Source organism: Pocillopora verrucosa, chromosome 1 (assembly GCF_036669915.1).
Source record: "Pocillopora verrucosa isolate sample1 chromosome 1, ASM3666991v2, whole genome shotgun sequence".
NCBI lineage: Eukaryota > Metazoa > Cnidaria > Anthozoa > Scleractinia > Pocilloporidae > Pocillopora > Pocillopora verrucosa.
Window position 1 is genome coordinate 1575597 of NC_089312.1, and position 19219 is coordinate 1594815.

At 36.3% G+C, this 19219-nt stretch overlaps 1 protein-coding gene across 1 annotated transcript; it reads right to left on the reverse strand.

The window, feature by feature from the left end:
- Nucleotides 1-25: 25 nt before the first annotated feature.
- On the reverse strand, nucleotides 26-19158 carry LOC131788380 (structural maintenance of chromosomes protein 3). Its single transcript, XM_059105468.2, has 36 exons — nucleotides 19052-19158; nucleotides 17663-17738; nucleotides 17397-17435; nucleotides 17251-17321; nucleotides 16584-16655; nucleotides 15939-16097; nucleotides 15434-15551; nucleotides 15067-15181; nucleotides 14867-14927; nucleotides 14157-14237; nucleotides 13885-14049; nucleotides 13072-13193; nucleotides 12697-12796; nucleotides 12519-12563; nucleotides 12037-12105; nucleotides 11140-11243; nucleotides 10591-10690; nucleotides 9665-9801; nucleotides 9161-9302; nucleotides 8640-8790; nucleotides 8160-8309; nucleotides 7660-7729; nucleotides 7482-7563; nucleotides 7076-7195; nucleotides 6722-6793; nucleotides 6284-6358; nucleotides 5537-5645; nucleotides 5061-5131; nucleotides 4823-4912; nucleotides 4416-4502; nucleotides 3870-4013; nucleotides 3282-3350; nucleotides 2816-2905; nucleotides 2263-2343; nucleotides 1609-1786; nucleotides 26-478 (listed from the first exon to the last, which is right to left on the reverse strand). Exons 1-36 carry the CDS (start codon nucleotides 19064-19066, stop codon nucleotides 300-302), a joined length of 3609 nt encoding a protein of 1202 aa, XP_058961451.2. The 5' UTR covers nucleotides 19067-19158; the 3' UTR covers nucleotides 26-299.
- Between the last annotated feature and the right edge of the window lie 61 nt (nucleotides 19159-19219).

Sequence of the window (19219 nt, forward strand, 5' to 3'; positions counted from 1 at the left end):
AAAACGGAAACAGACAATGTTGTTGAAAAGTCCCATTTATTAACAAGATGAACAAAAGTCTTCCACTATAACCAATAATTCTGTTATAATATAATAGCGCAATCTCTTCTGAATAATGTAACGAGAAAGAGATTGCTTGGAAGGGTAGTTTCTGAAAGTCCACCTGTCTTTTAGATTGAGCAATTTCGTTTTGTGTACGCATGACTTTTAGAATGCGTGAACTATCTGTGAGGACTGGTCCACTAAATCGAGCGTGTTCTCCAAGGAACTGCCTTCAAGTATGAACCATGAAATTGTATCTACTTCTCCTGTGCGTCGTCCTCAATAAAGTCTTTGGCTTGTTCAGCGGTAATCGCGTCGATATGACTGACTTTGTTTCGGAATTTCACGCCGTAAAACTTGTCAGCGGACTCTAACAGCTCGGGTCTGAATGTGGTAGTGATAAACTGAGCTTTCTCAGCCAATTTACGGAGCATTTCTTTGGACAAAAGAACCAAAATCTCTTGTGAGTAACTAAAATAACGACAACCATACGAGAAACTCTGTTTTTTAGGAGGGAGGGACTGTTTATTGCTGGTTTTCAGTGTCACGCCATTCAAAATAGATCAAAATAAAAAATAAAAACCGTTCAATCGATTTAGTCTAGAATCTGGAAATAGAAAGAAGCTAGATATGTAAAGACTCTCGCCAAGATTCAGGTCACAGCAATTTTTCTAACGGAAGATATGAGGAGAAACGTTTTTCCCAAATTTATAGAGATTTGTATGGAGCCGCCATGCTGGTGCCCACCTAGATGGGCACCAACATGGCGGCCGGAAACCAGCAGAAACATCTGTCACTGAGTTTTGCTACAAAAGCGTGAATTTATCTCTCTAAGAACTCATAAACGTAACAATAATACTTTATTCTAATACAAGAACTGTTCAGATAGCTGAATTTCCCTAAATAAGTCACCTTTTAAACCAACATAACAGCTCTCTCGCTCGTCATGTAAAGGCCACGTCACGCAAAAGCTTAGAAATTCAAGAGTAGTCTATCACTAAACCAAGAACCCATTTGGAGTGAAAATTTGTCTGAATATTAGTTTTTAGCTGCTCTAATACATCATGAAAGTAAAATCTCAGGAGGATCAATGGTTCTGAAGTCTGAAATTTAGTGACGTCACGTGAAAACCAGCAATTGTCCCTCACGATTTGAAGTGTACTTCTCACTACCATATCAACTGCCTTCTCTGGGCATAACTAACCTCAGGAAAAGGCTGTACAGGCTTGCATCTTCTCCAAATCTACCCCTAACGTCTGAACAATCCGGTGGACAGTTCTTTTTGACATTAACAGATATATCTTAGCTGCCACCCCACAGTAACAAAATTTTACAGCTTAAATAAATTACATCTATTCGTCTTTCTGTTTGTCCGTCCGTCTGTCTCTGTTCGTCTTAATCTTGTCAGTCAGTCAGTCTATAGTTTGTCTGTTAGTCTGTCTGTCCGTCTGCCTGTCAGTGTGTCTATTTAAGGGACAGCTGTGGTAAAACAACTGACCATTAGTGGAGGTGAGAAAGCAATCTTTAGTCTCGGTCTACACTAATGAGCAAAAGCCTGAAAAGTACCTGCAACAGCTTTTCTGAACTGAGGATCCAAAGCCTGATCAATCTCATCGAATAAATAGAAAGGCGCCGGGTCACATTTTTGAATGGCGAAGATCAGTGCTAAGGCTACTAAAGACTTCTGTCCCCCGGAGAGCTGATTCATCTCACGAGTTTCGGCGGATTTCCCGGTAAAAGACACCTACAAACACACCAATGACACCGATGAGTTTAGGAAGACTTGAGTGGCAATACCGTAACTCTATGACTCCAAATATCAAATTAGGGAAGTCTCCCCTAAAGCTTGCACATATTCCTTGCTCAAAAACTGAGAGAATTTAGTGTTACATCAAGAAAAAAGTTTTAAAAGCTGATAAGTTTGTATTTTCTCGCAACTTGCCTATTGAACTTAGCGGAAGGTTAAATATTAATCTTGCGTGGGAGTCAGAGGATTAGCGAGGGACAGGATCACAAGGTTATTACAGAGTTGTGTGAAGCGGTTCGAGTCAAACTGACTGGGATCACTGAAAATTTGTCCCAGATTTTTGCGTACAAACTACTGCTCGGCGGTTGTGAACAAGGAAACAGTTCACGACAATGGGTATTCTACAAGTTCTACGTCAAAGTAAAGAATTTTAAGTTCACATTCAGGTGATTTTACACAGCGGGTAACTTTACCTTGATACTTATTCCAGTAAACTGATCCACAAGAGGCACAGATCTCTGTGACTGAGAAGCCTCGCTGTCTTCCTCCTCCTCCTGGAGTCAAGTAAAAAAAATTATATTAAGAAACTAGCAATTTTCTCATTCGATTTACGGAGTCATTCAGTTACCTTGCGATATACGTCTCTCCTTCTTTGCCTTTTTACTTATTCTAGCTGACAATGATGTCAGGTACGAATTACATTTAATTGAATTTTGTACCTTTGCATTGCCGATAAACTTTCACGTCCATTTGGGGATAGACGCAAGGGCAATACACTACCACTCGCGATGATAAGAGAGGTGTTGGCGGAAGATACTGGAGAGATTATATTAAATGTTTACACATCAAAAGAAAAGCAAAGTGTAAAACAGAAAAACAAACAAAGGGAGTGAGTACAGCAAAGCAAAAGTGAAGGGCGGACATTGCAAGGACGTCACCACGAGAGTCAAACAGATTTCAGGCGGCTTTGTCTTGCCACCATGTCTTTTCGTTAATACACCAAACACGAAAAACGTCAAACTTTACCGTTTGTTCCACCGGATCTGTTTTCATCACCAAAGTAGCTTTCCCATGAGGAACAAGCTGTTTAAAAACCTCAGTAAAGTTGTGAGACATCTGTTGATGTAAAACACATAAAACATAAGCATGAAGTCACAAAGTTCAATAATAGTCTTTAGATCCTATAAAATGAGTTAACCACTCTAAAAAATTTTATCAATTACGTGAGCGTCTAATGTGTAGCTTTTTGTAGTGCTTTCGATGAAGTTCCGTTGTAAATCTCTGAGGATCCTTCTGTCTTTGACCGCAACTTCCGACAAATTATATTTACAAAGGAAAATAAAAGTATCCTGCCATCATCATCGTCTTACTAGCATTTGGAGGGATGCCAGGTTGTTTTATGAATTCCAAAATTTAGTCTTTTTCTTGATAAAGGTGGGGAGAGAAAGGGGGGAGGGGTCATTCGCAAATTAAGGCTCAGGAAATACGGTACCTGTTTAAACGTGAAGAGAATTGCCTCGTGTTTACGGAGCTCCAGAACATCCATCAAGTCCACGATAGACTAGTAAAGTAAATGATAAAACTCAAAATTTACCAGTAAACGACGCAAAAAGGACTGCTGTTTTGCTTCTTTAACGCGTTTTAAAGATAAAAAGCGAAACCCACAGCTGCATGTAACGACTAAACATAACGACTCTTAGGAGTGGAAGATTCATTGGTGTTAGTGCGCTGGAAACCGCTCCGAGAGGTCCTGGTTCGAGCCGTGATTAGGGTTCGTGTGATGTGTTTTCGAGAAAGGTCTTACGATCTTTCTGACCCCATCCAAGGTACCTGGCTGTCAAGGACACTCGATGAAATGTTAGGGGTACCCAGCTATGGACTGAAATCTCGTTCAGCAGGAGAATCAACAATCACGTTTCAGAAACCGAACTGAGTTCCGGCAGTTAAGACCCTGAACACTCAACAGGGACCTGGGAGGGAGGGAGATAAGTGGTAACAAACTCGGAAGGGACAAAAATGGTTCAAAATAAAAAAGTCTTTATCCGATTGTAACCGAGATTGTAGCAATGTAATTGTGTACCTGGTATCCTTTATCAAGTTCTTCCTTTCGTTTCATTAACTTTTCCTTCTGTTCAGAGAAGTTAACAAACTGATCCAACGCTTTCTTATTTACATGGCTGTACTTCTTCAGTTCCTCATTACACTGATGCAGTTTCTTCCACAACTAGAGAAAAAATGGAAAATAATAATGGTAATAAAAAAATTTTAAATAAAATTGCCGTGTTGCACGAGACTTTGGCGGGATTTTTGTTTTCTGAATTCAAAAAAATCTAGAGTATTTCGGGAACAAAATTTGTTGCGGTTGGGGAATACTGAAACTTCTAATGGGAGCTTATTTTGCAGTTTTCTTTTCAAGCACCAGAGCTAAAGTCACGTAAATATACTTTTGGGTTAACTATAGTAATTACTTTTTTCTCTTAGTGCGCTTGCGAGAGCAACTTTGATTTCAAAGAGTTTTTGTTTCCTATACAGCCCTCTCGCCGACAGACAAAAATTTATCTTCGTCCATACTTCCTTTCATAAAGATTTAAATTAAGCTCTTTAATTATTGTCAACTGCAACTTACCGCTTTTACCGGAGTTTTTTGGTGCTTGTCAAATGCATCCGCTGGAAGGGATCCTAGCTCACGGATCTTTTTGGTGCAATCTTCTTTCTGTAAGATCACACTCAAACCTTTAACAATAGGCACGTGGTTTCCTTGTCATTTTATTTCAATAATTTGGTCTTATCCTATGGTAATCTATCACGGTTATCTTATGGCAACTCTCTAATTGCCAAGTTTGCAGAATCTCTTCACCAGCTCGCTGAGTAAAGCATTAAATTTACCAATTAACAATTATAAAACCGCAATTCACACTTTTTTGTGTCTGATTACCTCTTCCTGTAGTTCCTTCTCCCTCGAAAAAACACTACCCATCAAATGGTTTTAAATTAAAAAATCTAAATTCAAAAACTGGCCTCAAATATTCTTACTTTCTTCATAAGCAGACTCCTCTTGTGAGCAATTTTCTCCATGTGTTTAGCATCATCATCGATAGCATCCCTTTTTAACTTCTCAACGCTCTGGGTAAGTCAAGATTTACGTGTTAAGTTAGCTCATTTGCAAGGCACAAGTTATCTTCATCGTTAACTGTGAAAATTACAATTAAGAGCAAATCAAATCACACCTTTCCCCCGCCTCCTACCAAAAAATTACACTAAATTGCCGTACCTTCCACTCATCCAGCGAGGTTTGTAGCTCTGACTTTCTATGGGTGAGATTTCTTATTTCTTCTTCAAGTTCTACATAGAGAAGGTCGTACAAATGCGACTGTCAGGACTGTTCTAAGCAAAGACGCTAAGGGTCGAACTGAACATGAACACGTTTTGGTCACAGAAAGTTACACACTCTAGCACGCAACACTGAAAACTAATGAACCTTAGTTGTCGTCCGTGACGATCTCAACTACAATAAGTGACCAAGACAGAATTTTTCCTAAAAAAATTCAATACAATATCAAACAGACAAGAGATAAGAAAAGAGAAAAATACCAGCTAAGGGATGATTAGTTGATCCAATACCAAATTCTCTGAACTAAGATCATAAGAATTGGGTATAATTGGATAGTAACGAGACTTCCTACTAAGATCTTTGAAGTGAAATGAATTCAAAGGTCACCTGTGCACCTTGGAAAGGACTTTTTATACCTTTTTGTTGAGCTGAACTTTGAGATATAACCTCCAACACTGTATGTAAGTCACTCTTGAGTGTCTCCAGGTGTAAATTGCGGTCCTCCAGTGAGATTTCCTCGAGGGACTGCGGAAATCGAAGAAGCAAGTTATTCAAGTTTACTACCATGCACAGTTTCCATCTCAGGGTTGATAAAATTAATAATTAATACTATTTAACACTACCAGACTGAAGTAGGCTCGATTACCAACCGCTGTCCGGGAAATGAGCCCGTGCTCCTTCCCCGCAGAGGCCTTTTCGGGAGGATCAATACCAGAGAAAACTATAGTTAACAACCCTTAAATTAAATGATACCTCGTCGAATATCCACGTGGAGCGTCGCTGTCACAATACACTGATTATGTTAGGCTTGCTTTTGAGTAATTTATCATAAACGCATTTCGAATCTAAGCTAAAGAATTCAAACCGGAGAACAAAATAATGAGTGGCGATTTTCATTTTCCTTAAGTACAAATCTCTATAAAGCGCTGATATAGAAGGGGGCCAAAAGGGGTTGTAGCCAAACCCTTCTAGTTCTCAAGGAAGTTTGATTAATTTTTTTTGTCTCTTGTAACAGCGAATGCCCTCTAGTTCGGCTAAATTTTGGCAGAAATGGAAGAGTATAACAACACTATACATTGCCACCAACTCTTTTACATTAAACTTTCACTGAAATTCTCTTATTCAAGAACTCAGTAGCCACTAGAAAAGACAATGCACCGCACCTGTTTCAACTCTTCTCGTTTTCTTTTCAAATTGTTGTTGAGTACATTTTCCAAGGTGTTCTTTTTGGCTTCGAGCTGAAAGAAACAGGCAATAGAAGAAAACCTCGGAAACGCGTCATTATCTTAATAAAGTCCGCTATGATGAGTTAATAAGACTTTTGGTACACGCCCTTGCTATTAGCAGCAAATAATCCCGAAGCAGTGATATAAACCCCTTCCCTAGTGGCGGCCATGTTTATCTTTCTTTCGGGCACGTTTTGAAACGTACTGTAGAGGCCGAAAAAAGGCTAATTTACTTCTATGTAATAAAATAGGAATTGAGTCCGCCATTCATGAAAGAGATCTACACAAGATTTATGCCATTAGCATTTCAACTCAAATTACTACCCAAAAATTATTCACTTCCTTATGCTATCTGCATTAAAAGCGAATCTTTACCTTTGTTCTGTTTGACAGGGCGGTTTTTAGCCTCTCTTGGAGAGCCATAATTTCACCGTTTAAATTATCCACCTGGGAAAAATCCAAAAGAACAACATCACATAACAGGTAAAATATAAGCAAGAAAGCTTTTTCAAAAAGCAGAGTTACATTGTGTTCAGCCTTACGTGGAGATCTACCAAAGTAATGAACACATAAAGTAACGAACGAGGTTGAGAGAAACTGCATTTTTTATTTTGACGTGATCTTTCACCTTTATTCCATGGCCATCGACAAAAAAAAAGAAAAAAAAGAGAAAAAAACGGATTAGAATGTACTAAAAGAATGGCCAGCACAAAGTGATATATTCCCTACCTCTTCTTGATCTTGCGAACTGAGTTGTGACACAAGAGCAGTCCCCAGTTCCTCCTCTAAAGCTCTCATGGTGCTACGCATGGATTTCAGATCTGCTTCAAAGTGTAACAGCCCTTGCTCCTGCAAAGTCAACAAACACACATTAACAGTTCCGCTTACGATACTCTAAGTTAACGGTGTCGATTTGAAACTCGATTCACAAAACTTTCGAGAATTAAAATCGAGTTTCGAAGCTCGAGTTTTGAGATAGAAACACAGACAGACAAAAGAAACAAGGTAATAATACTTATACAGGAATGGTGTTAACGAGAATCTACAACTGAAACCCTTAATTCAAAATGAAACAAAAAACCAGGACTACAAAATTACAACAAACCACATTACCATTTGTACCATAGTCACTTACTTTTGACTCCAGAGTTCGTTCAGCTGTTTTCTTTTCTTGAGTTTTAGCTTTCACATCAATCTTCTGTTTCTCGTATGTTTCTCTGAGGAGTGAATCATTGTGGAATAGTTTAAATAATAATGACTGTGCAAAAAAGTGCCAAATATCAACTCAAATAACACGATGTATGTATATTAACCTTAGCTGCACTTGTTGTGTTTCTACTTTTTGTAATTCTCCAAGTGCGACTGTTACATCAGAATCAAGTTCTGAGATTTAGTTAAGGATATTTTAACAATGTGTCTTTATGATAACAAAAATGAAGTTGATTTAGCAATGAAGGATGCAGCTATTGAATGGTTCGTGTAATAGATTCCGTTTTAAAAGACTTTCACTTCCAGTGCCTCTCTCAATCCAGGAGAGTAAATTAGTTCCAGAGAACTGTCAGAGGAGACCTGACAAAAGCTGCGGTGGGGGGAGGGGGTTGGGGAGGTTGCCTGCAATGGCCTTGCATCTAATCTCAATAAAAGTTACTCCTGATCCCTTTGTGCAAGAGAAACTGGGTTAGGTATACATCACAGTTACACAATCACTTGTAACCTTAATCAATAGTCAAACTTTACAAAAATGCCAAGAGACCCTTTCTTACAGAATACAAATAATTTTGTGCCAAAAGTAAACTGCATTACAAGAGGATACTTTCTAAGTCAGCTTTCAGTTGATCTCTTCGTGTTTCTTCTCCTTCAACTTTTTCTTGTAATTTCCAAATACTGTCCTGTAGCTCCAAGCGAGATCTTCTGTTCCCATAGTAACCACCTGTCAGGGCACCCCTACGACTAACTTGGTCACCTATGACAAAGACATGAAAGAATAAAAACACAAATACAGAATTGTTCATGCACATCTACAGCTAAGATACCAGTGCTGATAGCATTTATCACTCAGATAGTTGTATTGTGCATAGAAGAAGCTACATTGTACAGAAAACACAAAAGATGCATTTTGTCACACATATAAAAAGAATATAGTTTTTCCAGAGACTTTCACAGCTTAACTTTGTCAAATATCAAATTAATCTGACTTTAATAACTGAAACATATGTGTGTATGTCCATTTAAAAATCTAAGACGTTTAATTTAGAGCAAAAACAAATTGTAATAGGAAATATTAAGTATGTACCTTCGAGAGTAATACAATCCATATTTTCACTTTTGGAGAACTGTGAGGCAACTTCAAGATTGCGGCACACAAGAGTTTTACCAAAGACTAGCTGCATAGCTGGTCTAAAAGCGTCCTCAAACCTCAATTTGTTAATCATTGGAAGGGCATCCTGAAAATAATTGTTAAAACAATGAGACATCTAGTCATTGGACCAGATATAGTGGCGCCTTTTTTTTTTGTTTTACTTTTATAACAACTAGCCCCATTTTCCTGTGTTGTCTCCTCAGAACTCAAACAAACCTTTAACTTAAAACAGGGCAATTCACATGGAGACAAGAGAATGATGTATTTTGTTCCATTCAAGAATAAGGTGAATGTGCAGTTAGTAGTACAATATAGCTCAGTTGTCAAAGATGATATCAGACAACCCTCAATATAACTTAAAGAAAGTCTTGAATATAAAGGTAATCATAAATTAGTTGTTAATCATTATGATTAATTTTATCATTTCTTTCAAAATGTACTTCAGGGTTACTAACAGGTGTGCTGGGGTACTGTTGCTCCTTGCTGAGGAGTCTGTTGAGTGGCATAAATGTGACTTCTCCAGGTAATTTATGTTTGTTCATGATGGACAAGATCTGTGCAGCAGTTTTATCTGAATCCACCAAGATGTGAAAGAGCCTACAAAGTAAAGACAAATATTTATGAAACCAATTTTTAAAGGGGGGGGAAGGGCTGGTTCAAGGGAGTAATTTATCTAAGAAAGGAATGAGCAGTGGCTTTTTAACTTAAAGAAATACTTGGAATATGCCAAAATCAGTTGGATATTGGAAAGAAATTGAGAATGTTAGCCAGCCTCTGACGATGCAAGATGCAGTGACCTAATTACTACTGAGTTGGAGTCCTGGACAAGAAGTACAGGTTCAAGACCTTGCTTCCCCAGTCCCAAATGTTATTTATCAACAAAATTTATAAGTAGCTAAAGCACAGTGTGCATTTATTACCCTAAGATAACCAAACATAGGATCACAGGAAATCCTTACTTATTTCCAGCTGTAACTTCTACTGCAGTAAAGAACTGTTTATCACATTGAAAATTCTCAATAAGTGGGCCATGGACTCCATCAATGCCTCTCTCTTGAACAATCCTCTTCACTGTGTCAATACCATTACTGACATGCTGTGGTAACAGAAATAATCATGAACATCATGTGGTAAGTAATGCAGGGAAGTTAAAATGCATGTTCATGCTTACATGCAGTACATCAGACTCTTAAAATCACTATCAAAATCAAACGCAATCACACAGTATGAGACACATAACCTGACATGGAGAAACTAAGTGCCAGAGCAAATGGTCTCAACTCAATAATGTCCAGATGTAAAAGGCAAAAATGTGTTAAGTAATCTAATTGAAGATTTAAAGTAAAACAAAAAATCAAATAAGAGAAGCTAACAGAGTTCTCTTTGGCTCTTTGACTTAAGTTTTCTTCCCTTTTCTAAGTTCCTATCACCAATGTTTTGGTGAGTGATGAGACTCAATAAAAACAATTAAAAAAGATTAACCTCAGACTCAGACTAACCCTAGCCCTAACCAATTAATAAAAACTTTCTTTTCTTTTCTTGTAAATTTTCCTCACAAGTTCACCGATGGGTCTCAAAGTTGAACACCCTACCCCACACTCTGCCTCTGTGTCCACGAACATAAGTTAATACATGATCATGAATCTAAGTGTGTGCACGTTGCAGAAATTCTTAAAAACATTAAACGAAACAATACTCACACATAAAAAAGTAAATGGAGGAGCACAAATTGGATTTCAAGTGCTACAGAATAGCTTCACGATAAATTGTTTCTCACTGATGACTCACAATCATGCATCATGAAGAACTGACAATTTAAGCAGAAATAACTTGGCCAGAAAACAGCACAATGCACATGTAAAGTTATATGTTCAAAGATACATACTTTACTGACAGTACTCCTTAAATTCCTCTCAGTTTTACTAAGTTCCTCTCTTGTGTTTTGCATGCTTTGTTCAATTGCAGCTTCTTCTCTCCATAACTCCCTATTGTATAGTAATAATTTCACTGTCACCACAGATATTACATATTGTAATTACAGCTTTTGCAAGCTCCAGATCATGCCAGTTACCAATGACTAACCCTGTCTTTGTGTACCCATTTAGTCATGCACTATGGATGTTGCAACAAAATCTAAGTCTTTTACTCCACCACTGATTTTCTTCACCCTTTTAACATCTTTGTCCAGCATCTAATTCTCCCTTCAGTCATACAGCAGAATCATTCATTAAGATCACAAGAACAAAGGACATGATTGCCAATCTACGAAGCTTTAATTGTTAGATGAATTCTCCTTGTCAGTACCAAAGGAAAGGAATGAAGAAGAGTATGGAGAAAATGGATACTGATGTTAGGGTGTAAAGTTTTAATGAATTGGAGAGGGATTAGCATCATGGTAAAGTTTCATAACATCAATGAAAAATAATCCTCTTACTTTCTACTGTTTGTAGTGTGATCTCTTGTCTTTTTAAATTCTGCATGTCTCTTGTTTGCTTTTTCAATATCTTGCCTTCTCTTTTCCACATTGTCTGTTCTTTCCTAAGAAAAGTGACGCACTCTACCCATTAAAATAATGGCAAACTGAACTCCTCAAAAAAAAATTAATGCACTCCAGATACATGTACATCACGAAGTTGCATTGGTAACAGCATTTTGGGAAGGTCAGTTCAAATGAATGAGTTTGCTTGTCATTAGTAGCTGTGTAGTATTTCAGTGCTGTTACACTGTAGCCTATTCTTTAAAACAATAAACCACCAACAAAAGGACTACCTCAAAGGACTACCTCATACATACTAATGAGGCAGGTGTCTCAAGCTTATGCACGCATGTGCAATTTTTTTATGCACATGATTTTTTAGTCGCAATTGCATGCAATTTTTGGCATGTTTTATTTGCGTTTTTTGGTTAATGTATATGCAAGCAGTAATATACTTTTTCCTAATCTGCAGTTATGTGAATACATCATTGGGGTGGCCTTCCTATTAGAAGATAAATAAATCAATTTATTGACAACATGATGTCAAGGGGTATTGGAAATCAGAGAATTCTCAAGCTACATATTAAATAAACTTCTCCAGCTGAATTTTGCAGGCCTGAGCTTATTTTATTTAGGTGTGGATGATAAGGAAATTAATTTTAGTTGTCACTTAATGGCTGTTCCCCACCATCATGTCCATGTAACCACTTATTAGTTGGTCTGGACAAAGTTATGACTGTGTTTTATTGCGCATGTATCCCCCAAGATAACAAAGAAAGGGTGCCCATCTAGTAAAAATAATGTAAAAGGAAACCAGGAATTTTAAATAAATAAATTAACTCATTTGGCTCTCACCTGTATTTCAACTGTTAGTTCTTGTACTGCATTCCTTAGTTTCTCAACATCTGCTCTTACACCAGCAATCTATGAGAAAAGAACAACACCACTTCCATTAAAAAAGAGTGCTTTCTCATACCATCAAAGTGATACTAATATCTACTTGAATAAATAAGGATGAATGTCACAAGCTGTTCTATCTTTTCCAGAGAAACAGCCACAAATCATCATGTGTATCACACGACTATTACCACCTGATTTCAGTACTGACTACACCATAGTACCCTTCCTTAAACAATTTTGGATTTCATATCTTCAAGACTTGCTTTGTTCGCGCACAAAATTGAATGGAGAAGAATTCTTACTGGATATAAACCAGAACACCAAGGTGAAAAATAGGAAAAAGGAGAGTTGTCTTTGTTTCAAAAAAAGAAAAAGAAAAGAAAAAAAAGAAAGAAAAACAGACTCTCAAATACTTTTATTCACTCTAGGCTACTTACTTGTGACTCTTTGTTAGCTATGGATTCTGCTAGGGAGCTTTTCTCCTGTAAAAGAAAAGTAATTGTGAGCACATGATGATTGATATATAAAAGTAAGCTGTAAAAGCAGTTTATCTAATTTGCAATGAAAGTTATGAATGATGCACAGAAAATGTATTTTGAACATTCAACATGATACCTCAGTAATCCATCTATCTCTTTCTTCAGCAGTTCTGAACTGATTTTTACGACCTTGCTTGGCATACAATTCTGTACGTCTTCTTTCACAAGCTTTCACCCTGAAAATCAGATTAATATTCACAATTTTGTAATTATCATACATTTCATAATAAGTGTTACCTGAAAACTAGAACATGCAAAGTCACTTTTATAACAACACCTTGCTGTAAAGATTCATCATTAAGACAATGTTCATATATATCCTCTGCAATGAAAATAACTTTGTTTCAATGTGGCTGGGGAATTAAAATAGCACACCTTGTAATGCAAAAAAAAAATTTAAAAAATCTACAATAGTGTAAATATTTGTAAAATCTAGGAATCAATTTCCTACCTTACAGAACATTCATCTTCTTCAGTTTTGAGCCGTATGTAGTTTGGTAAAAGTTCACTTAGTTCTTCCTCTTTTGACTGGATTGTTTCTTCCAATCTCTCTAGTTGTTCTCTGTGTTGAATCTGAGAAAAATAAAAAGTGTTCAAGATCCAAAGAAAACTTCACCTATCCATGCAATTGAGTATGAGTCTCTCTGTCCCACTGTTTGTTGCTATTGCAGGAATTTCAATCAGAGCAAAATTTCTTCGAAAAGCTTCATTGAGGAACTTTGTCTTAATCTGTTTGCATTACTTTTGTACAATACCACAAATTTATGTTTATTTTCTGCTATTTTCGTCCATGACTCTTAGCTCATTAACTTGTCAATAAAAAAATCTTTGTGATATCATGACAGAAAATGTTTTTCCATTCAGTCAGCAGAACAGCCCATTGTGTAGTAAGAGCAACTAAGTCCTTATACATGTAGACAGTTATCTTCAACAACAGAGAGTGATGTTTTGACAACCTGAGCTCAAGTCTTTCTTAAAGTCAAGAGATGACCCACAGATTGTCAGACTGTGCAAGTCAATGAATGGCACTTTAAAAAGGCTTTCTTGGGACTGGAACAATCACACTTAAGACCAAATAGAGTTGTTACTAACAGAAATAATAAACTGAGCTTTTTTCCTGTAGTTACATTTGTTTTAGGTTTTGGCTGACCCCATAGTCTTCATCATGATTGACTAAAACCTGGATTGGCAACTGAAGGCACTTGCTTGGGCCTGAGGCTAAGGGAGACATTCAGATCAGATTACTATTTAATGGAAGAATCACCTTCTGTGCACTATCTTCTCTGACATTCCTCTCCAGGTCTTTAATGTCCAGCTCCAGTTTTGTTCTTTGTTTGACTTGTTCCTGGCACTCTTCATCAAGCTGTTGTCTCTCAGAGTTTGCTGCTGTCATGCGATCCATAACTTCACGCAGGCTCTGAGACAGGGCCTTTAGAAAGAAAAATAATTTGACTGCTATACAGACCACTCTGGTAAGTGCAAGTATTAATGACAAGAACATAATAACACATGTGCATAAATTATGAAATAACAAACCTGGACTTTGTTACTGGCATCTTTGATTTCCTTTTGGAGCGAGCTTGCTTTGTCTGTTTCCTGTTGTCTGGAACTTTCCAACTGAATAAGAATCAATACCAAATAAATAGCTAAGTGATCAGTGTAATAAGACACTACTTGCTTAAAGGATAGCATTGGCATTCTAGCTGGGTTTAGTTATTTTCAAAAAATGGTAATGCAAGAAGTTTAAAGAACTGAATTTGAAATCTTCAGATCCCAGGATCAATCATTCCCTTTACTACTTTAGCGGACTTGGTTCATGTTAGTTCTGTGTTAAAATCCTCTCTTATGCCACATAATTACCTGATTGCATGTGCTTGGCCTTCCACCAATACGGTTTTAGTAAAATTACATTCAATGTTTTTCCTTTTTTTTACAAACTTATGGTGTCCCTATCAACACAGCTGATCTGCTTCAATATTCTCTAGTTTGGCTACCTAATTATATAATTCTTTTTTTTTCTTTAGTTCTTTTGGTTCTTCCACAGTTTCAACTCAGCCATTGTGTGATATCTTATTTCCTTCTATGAAGAGACAACTTCATTAAATTGCAAGGCTGATTGATCAAGTACTCACAACTACACAAAAATGTTCACTTTAGAAAAAAAAAACCTTCTTTATTTTGCAAGTTCATGATGGAAATAAAAACAAAATTAGATAGGAATTTTTTAGCAAATCAGTATTCCTCACCGCATCCAGTTTTTCCCTTGTTTCCCGCAACTCTTTGTCATGGATTGTGTACTCAAGGCACCTGGGAGGTAAGAATTTAACTTTTAAGATCGATTTTATTGCACAACTTACTGTCACATGATTATCACAGTAAAAAGTTTACATCATTGTCTTTCTACTACTCACTAAACCAATTTCTATTAGAGTTGCATTGAATTTACCTTCTTTCTTTGTCCCATTTCTGATATGCTTTGAGTTCTTCTTTCTCTTCATCCAGTGTCTCCAGACGTTCATCAATCTCTTTCAAAAGCTCATCAATCTTTTCTTTTTTCCCCTCTACAAATCAAATTCAGAAAAAAAGGAATGGGAAGCCATTGCAATCAAACTGAATGATTGTAGTTTGTACTTGAAGACTGAGTGGGAAGGCAGACAGGAAAATATTTAGCTCAAGGTAGTGACCTACAGACCAAGCACAGCACAATTCCTGCATCATGACTTAAATCCACGTTTTTTTTTTTTGTTCCAGCCTGACCTTACGCAGTCAATAAACATTTGTGTGACATTATATTTATCAAACGGTGATAATACCAGTGTCTTTAAGAATAGTCTTGCTTTCCTCCTTCCTTTCATCATAAACTCTGGTTCCTGCAACTTCTCGCAATAGTTTTAGTCTTTCATGATCTTTTGCCACAGCTAGCTGATTGATCTGTAAAAAAATAACAACTATCAAGCTACTGAAACATATCAAAACATTTACAAAATCTCCATCATCAAGCTTCAAAGTGAACAGGAAAGCTAGAAGATCTAAGTGCTTCAAAATAACACTTTGGCCTTGCAAAATTACTCTGGTGCAAATGATAACAAAGTTAATACTACTGTCATTAGTGATATTTGTGTTCAGTCAGGTAGCTTAAGGCATAACCACAGGGGGGAGTACCATATGCAACAAAGTAGGTACAGTCCACTAACAAGCTAAAAAACACAATAAATAAAATTTAATTCAATGACATTAACTACTGGTAGTGCTAAATAAATGAAAGCTAGTACTATGAGAACACGATAAATTATCTGAGAGCCTGACATTTTTCCTTACCCTTCCTTGTTTGACTATGTAGTATGGATTACTCCGAGAAAAACCAGCACTCTCCAGCAGATTCATCACATCACTCTTGGTGACATTCTTTTTATCCAGAAAATATTGGTCCTTTTTGGAACCAATCACCCGTCGCAAGGATACTTCCTCTTTCTCAATCTATAAGGAAAAAGAACAGGAAAGGCAAGTAATAATCATTCTGATCCACAGCAACTGTTATTGTTCACTAGATGTTTATGTCAGTGTCAGTGTAAAAACCCTGTGGAATGACATTGATTTCAATCAATCAAGTACAGATGACACTTAAGCCTTTCTCTTCTGAGATCTAAACATCAGGGCCCAGTTGTTCAAGAGGTGGACAATGTGGTCAGATCTCTGCACTGTCTGCTACACATGCCTGATAATTTCAGCTCTGAAAATTGGTGAAAGGAATAATTATACAATATCCTTTATTTGTATCTTTGTTTTTTTCGTTTTTCATCACTTTTCAGCTTAAAGATGAACTGGTTTTGTTTGCAGAAATTCCTTTTTTTATCATTGCTAGGAGTGAAAGGGTTGTTATAACCTTGTTTTCCCTCTGTTCCATATAAGTTTACATATTTTCTACACAAAGGAAAATTTAACTAAAACTTGATTGACACTTACTGGTATTCTGTTATCTGTATTATCAAAGATGAGTTCCACATAAGCTGACAACACACGTGGCCCAGTACCCTCCTACAGTTAGGAAATTTAGACAGAGTGCATTTCTATAAATTTACATTAGCATATTGCATGAAAATTTTACAGGTTTTAATTTTGCAGATCATTCTCAATGCGAAAAAGTAAATTCTGGCTAAAATGCAACATAAAATGCAGCAAAAATTTTACTTTATCCAGTAAAATGAGAAACTCTGTACGCAATTATATTGTATAAGTCTTTCTATGAAATTCACTCAAAATGTCCTCCACAGCAATCAACAAGTTTGAAAATTTGAAAAGATTACATTCCTGTTCCTTGTTCTTTAACTGTTGCTTAAACAAAGAATCATAAAATAAAATAGTTTTTATCAGAAACTTTGGTTTCCTCAAAACATAAAAAAAATTAGTTTCCATAAAACAGATAAAATTGTTGATCTGCAAAATAAGTTAAAACTCCAACAAAATTTTGATGTTACAGGGGAAATGTATCCCTTTGAATATTAAGAAATCTAATAGCAGAGTCACTTGTGTTGTATTTCTACAACTGTTTCTGTTTCAATTACACCCCCAATTTCATTTTGCAGACAGACAAACAGATCTATTGGTATATTTCATGTGAAAGTTCACTTACATGGAGAAGGGCCTGCCGTTCCTCTTGTCGAAGATTACTGAATTCATCAGCGCTGAGGACAAACTGTATTGCTATAAGGAAAAGTTGAAATTATTGGTTTATATACAAACACTATATAACTGTGTTGAAAAAACAGACAAACTTACCAAAAAAGAAATTACTTTTTCCTGAACCATTCCTGCCAACTGTGATAAAAGAAAATTAAAGGTTCAGATGTAAGCAAAATCCAACCAAAAGACATACTAATCCTCAAGACTTGACAAAATGAAAACTCTTAAAATTTTAATGAAAAAAATTACAAGAAATAGAAGAGATTTATGACAGATATCAACAATGAAACTTCAGATCTAAAGAAAATCTATTTATTACTGTAATTTTTGAAAACATAGACCTTGTAACATCGAATCCTTACCAATAATATTGTGCTTAGGACTGAAGGGTTCTATGATGGTTTGATCACGATAGCTTCTAAATCCTTGAATAATAACCTGCATGATCAGGAAAAAGAAAAGAAAGCGAAATTTAGAAAGTATGAGCAGTACAATTTGTTCTTCACCATAAAATATCTTTATCTTACTATTATATCAAGACTTGTATACAATTAGGTTTACAGATACCTCTTATCAAACATGTTAACCCCATTATCACTGCCATACCATTCTTATGACATTAGTTCAGAGAATTTGGTATTGAATCGACCTCTTATTAATATTTTTTCTTTATTCTCATTGTTTGTCTGCTTGTTATCATATCAGTACTGTAGGGAAAATTTTGTCTTGGTCATTCTAAAATTGTGGTTCAGTTGTCTGCATGTTTTTAAACAGATTTTGAAGAATACAGGCATGTTGAGAACAATAAATTATTGGCAATGAATAATGAGATTTTAACTGCAAAAAAAGTGGTAAAATTTCTGCACAGCCCCATACTTCATTATGCATTCAGTTCTTGAATAGAGAAAACAATGACTAAAACAATACATTGCCATTGGGAAAACAGATTTGTTTTACAATAGTATGGGGCTGTGCGGAAATTTTACCAAAAAAGCTTTAGACTTAAGCAAGCTGTGGAGGAATACAGGGCATTTAACTGGTATATCATGGGATTTTAGTGTTCTATTTATCAACCATGAATCATTAATTGCAAGAGGAACAAAATCATACAAGTGTTTTGGCACAATGTTGTAAAAAGATTGGCAAAGGCAAATTGAAAATACTACAATGCATTTATCAATCAACTGTTACTCGCGGAAAGTAATTTTGCAAAGTACTCTTACGTAAATTTTATTTCTTTTTGTACATTTATCATATTTCTCTGAATTATTACCATTTCCTTTTCGATTGAATTATAAATCACTATGGCAATAAATGGATCAAAACGATGGCATACCACTTAAAAACGATAGAAAAACGCGTCAAGACAAGAAAAATCAGTACTGCGATATTTGAAAGAACTAATTTAACCCAAGCTTCCACATTTGTTATGATGATGGTGTGACACGTTAACTAGCTTAATTAACCGAACAACAGAAACTACACGATTTTCCTCCTTTCTCTACCGAGGGGCTTCGGCAATTATTTCAACAAACAAAATTCTCACAAGGAAATAGTGAAAATTTTCAGTTTCTGATGTCAGCCATGATCAAAGGCAAGTCTGGATGTTAATACTTTTCAACGATCTGCTAAGCGTGACATTCACCAGTTTGACAGCTACACGTTCGTATCAAGACCTTTACCAATTTCTCAGCGTCCAACATTCAGTTAAACGCTAGCGAAACAGACCAAAGATAAGAAAAATGCCTTACCTGCTTAATGTACATAACTGTCCCGTTGCTTGAAGGCTCCAAGTAGCAAAATTTAGTGAAAAATTAAGTGTAGGGCTGAATGAAAATCATGGCGGAGCGACACATTTTGGCGCGAATATATTCAGCTGAATTCTGATTGGTTAAAAATAAAGATCCCATCGCTCTCTG

Excerpts from the sequence above, each read along its gene's own strand:
- LOC131788380 (XM_059105468.2), bottom strand. Across the intron at positions 13,194-13,884 it reads GAGAAGATAGTGCACAGAAG|ATTCAACACAGAGAACAACT; the intron begins GTGATTCTTCCA and ends TATTTTTCTCAG. Across the intron at positions 2,906-3,281 it reads TTCTCTTCACGTTTAAACAG|ATGTCTCACAACTTTACTGA; the intron begins GTACCGTATTTC and ends TTACATCAACAG.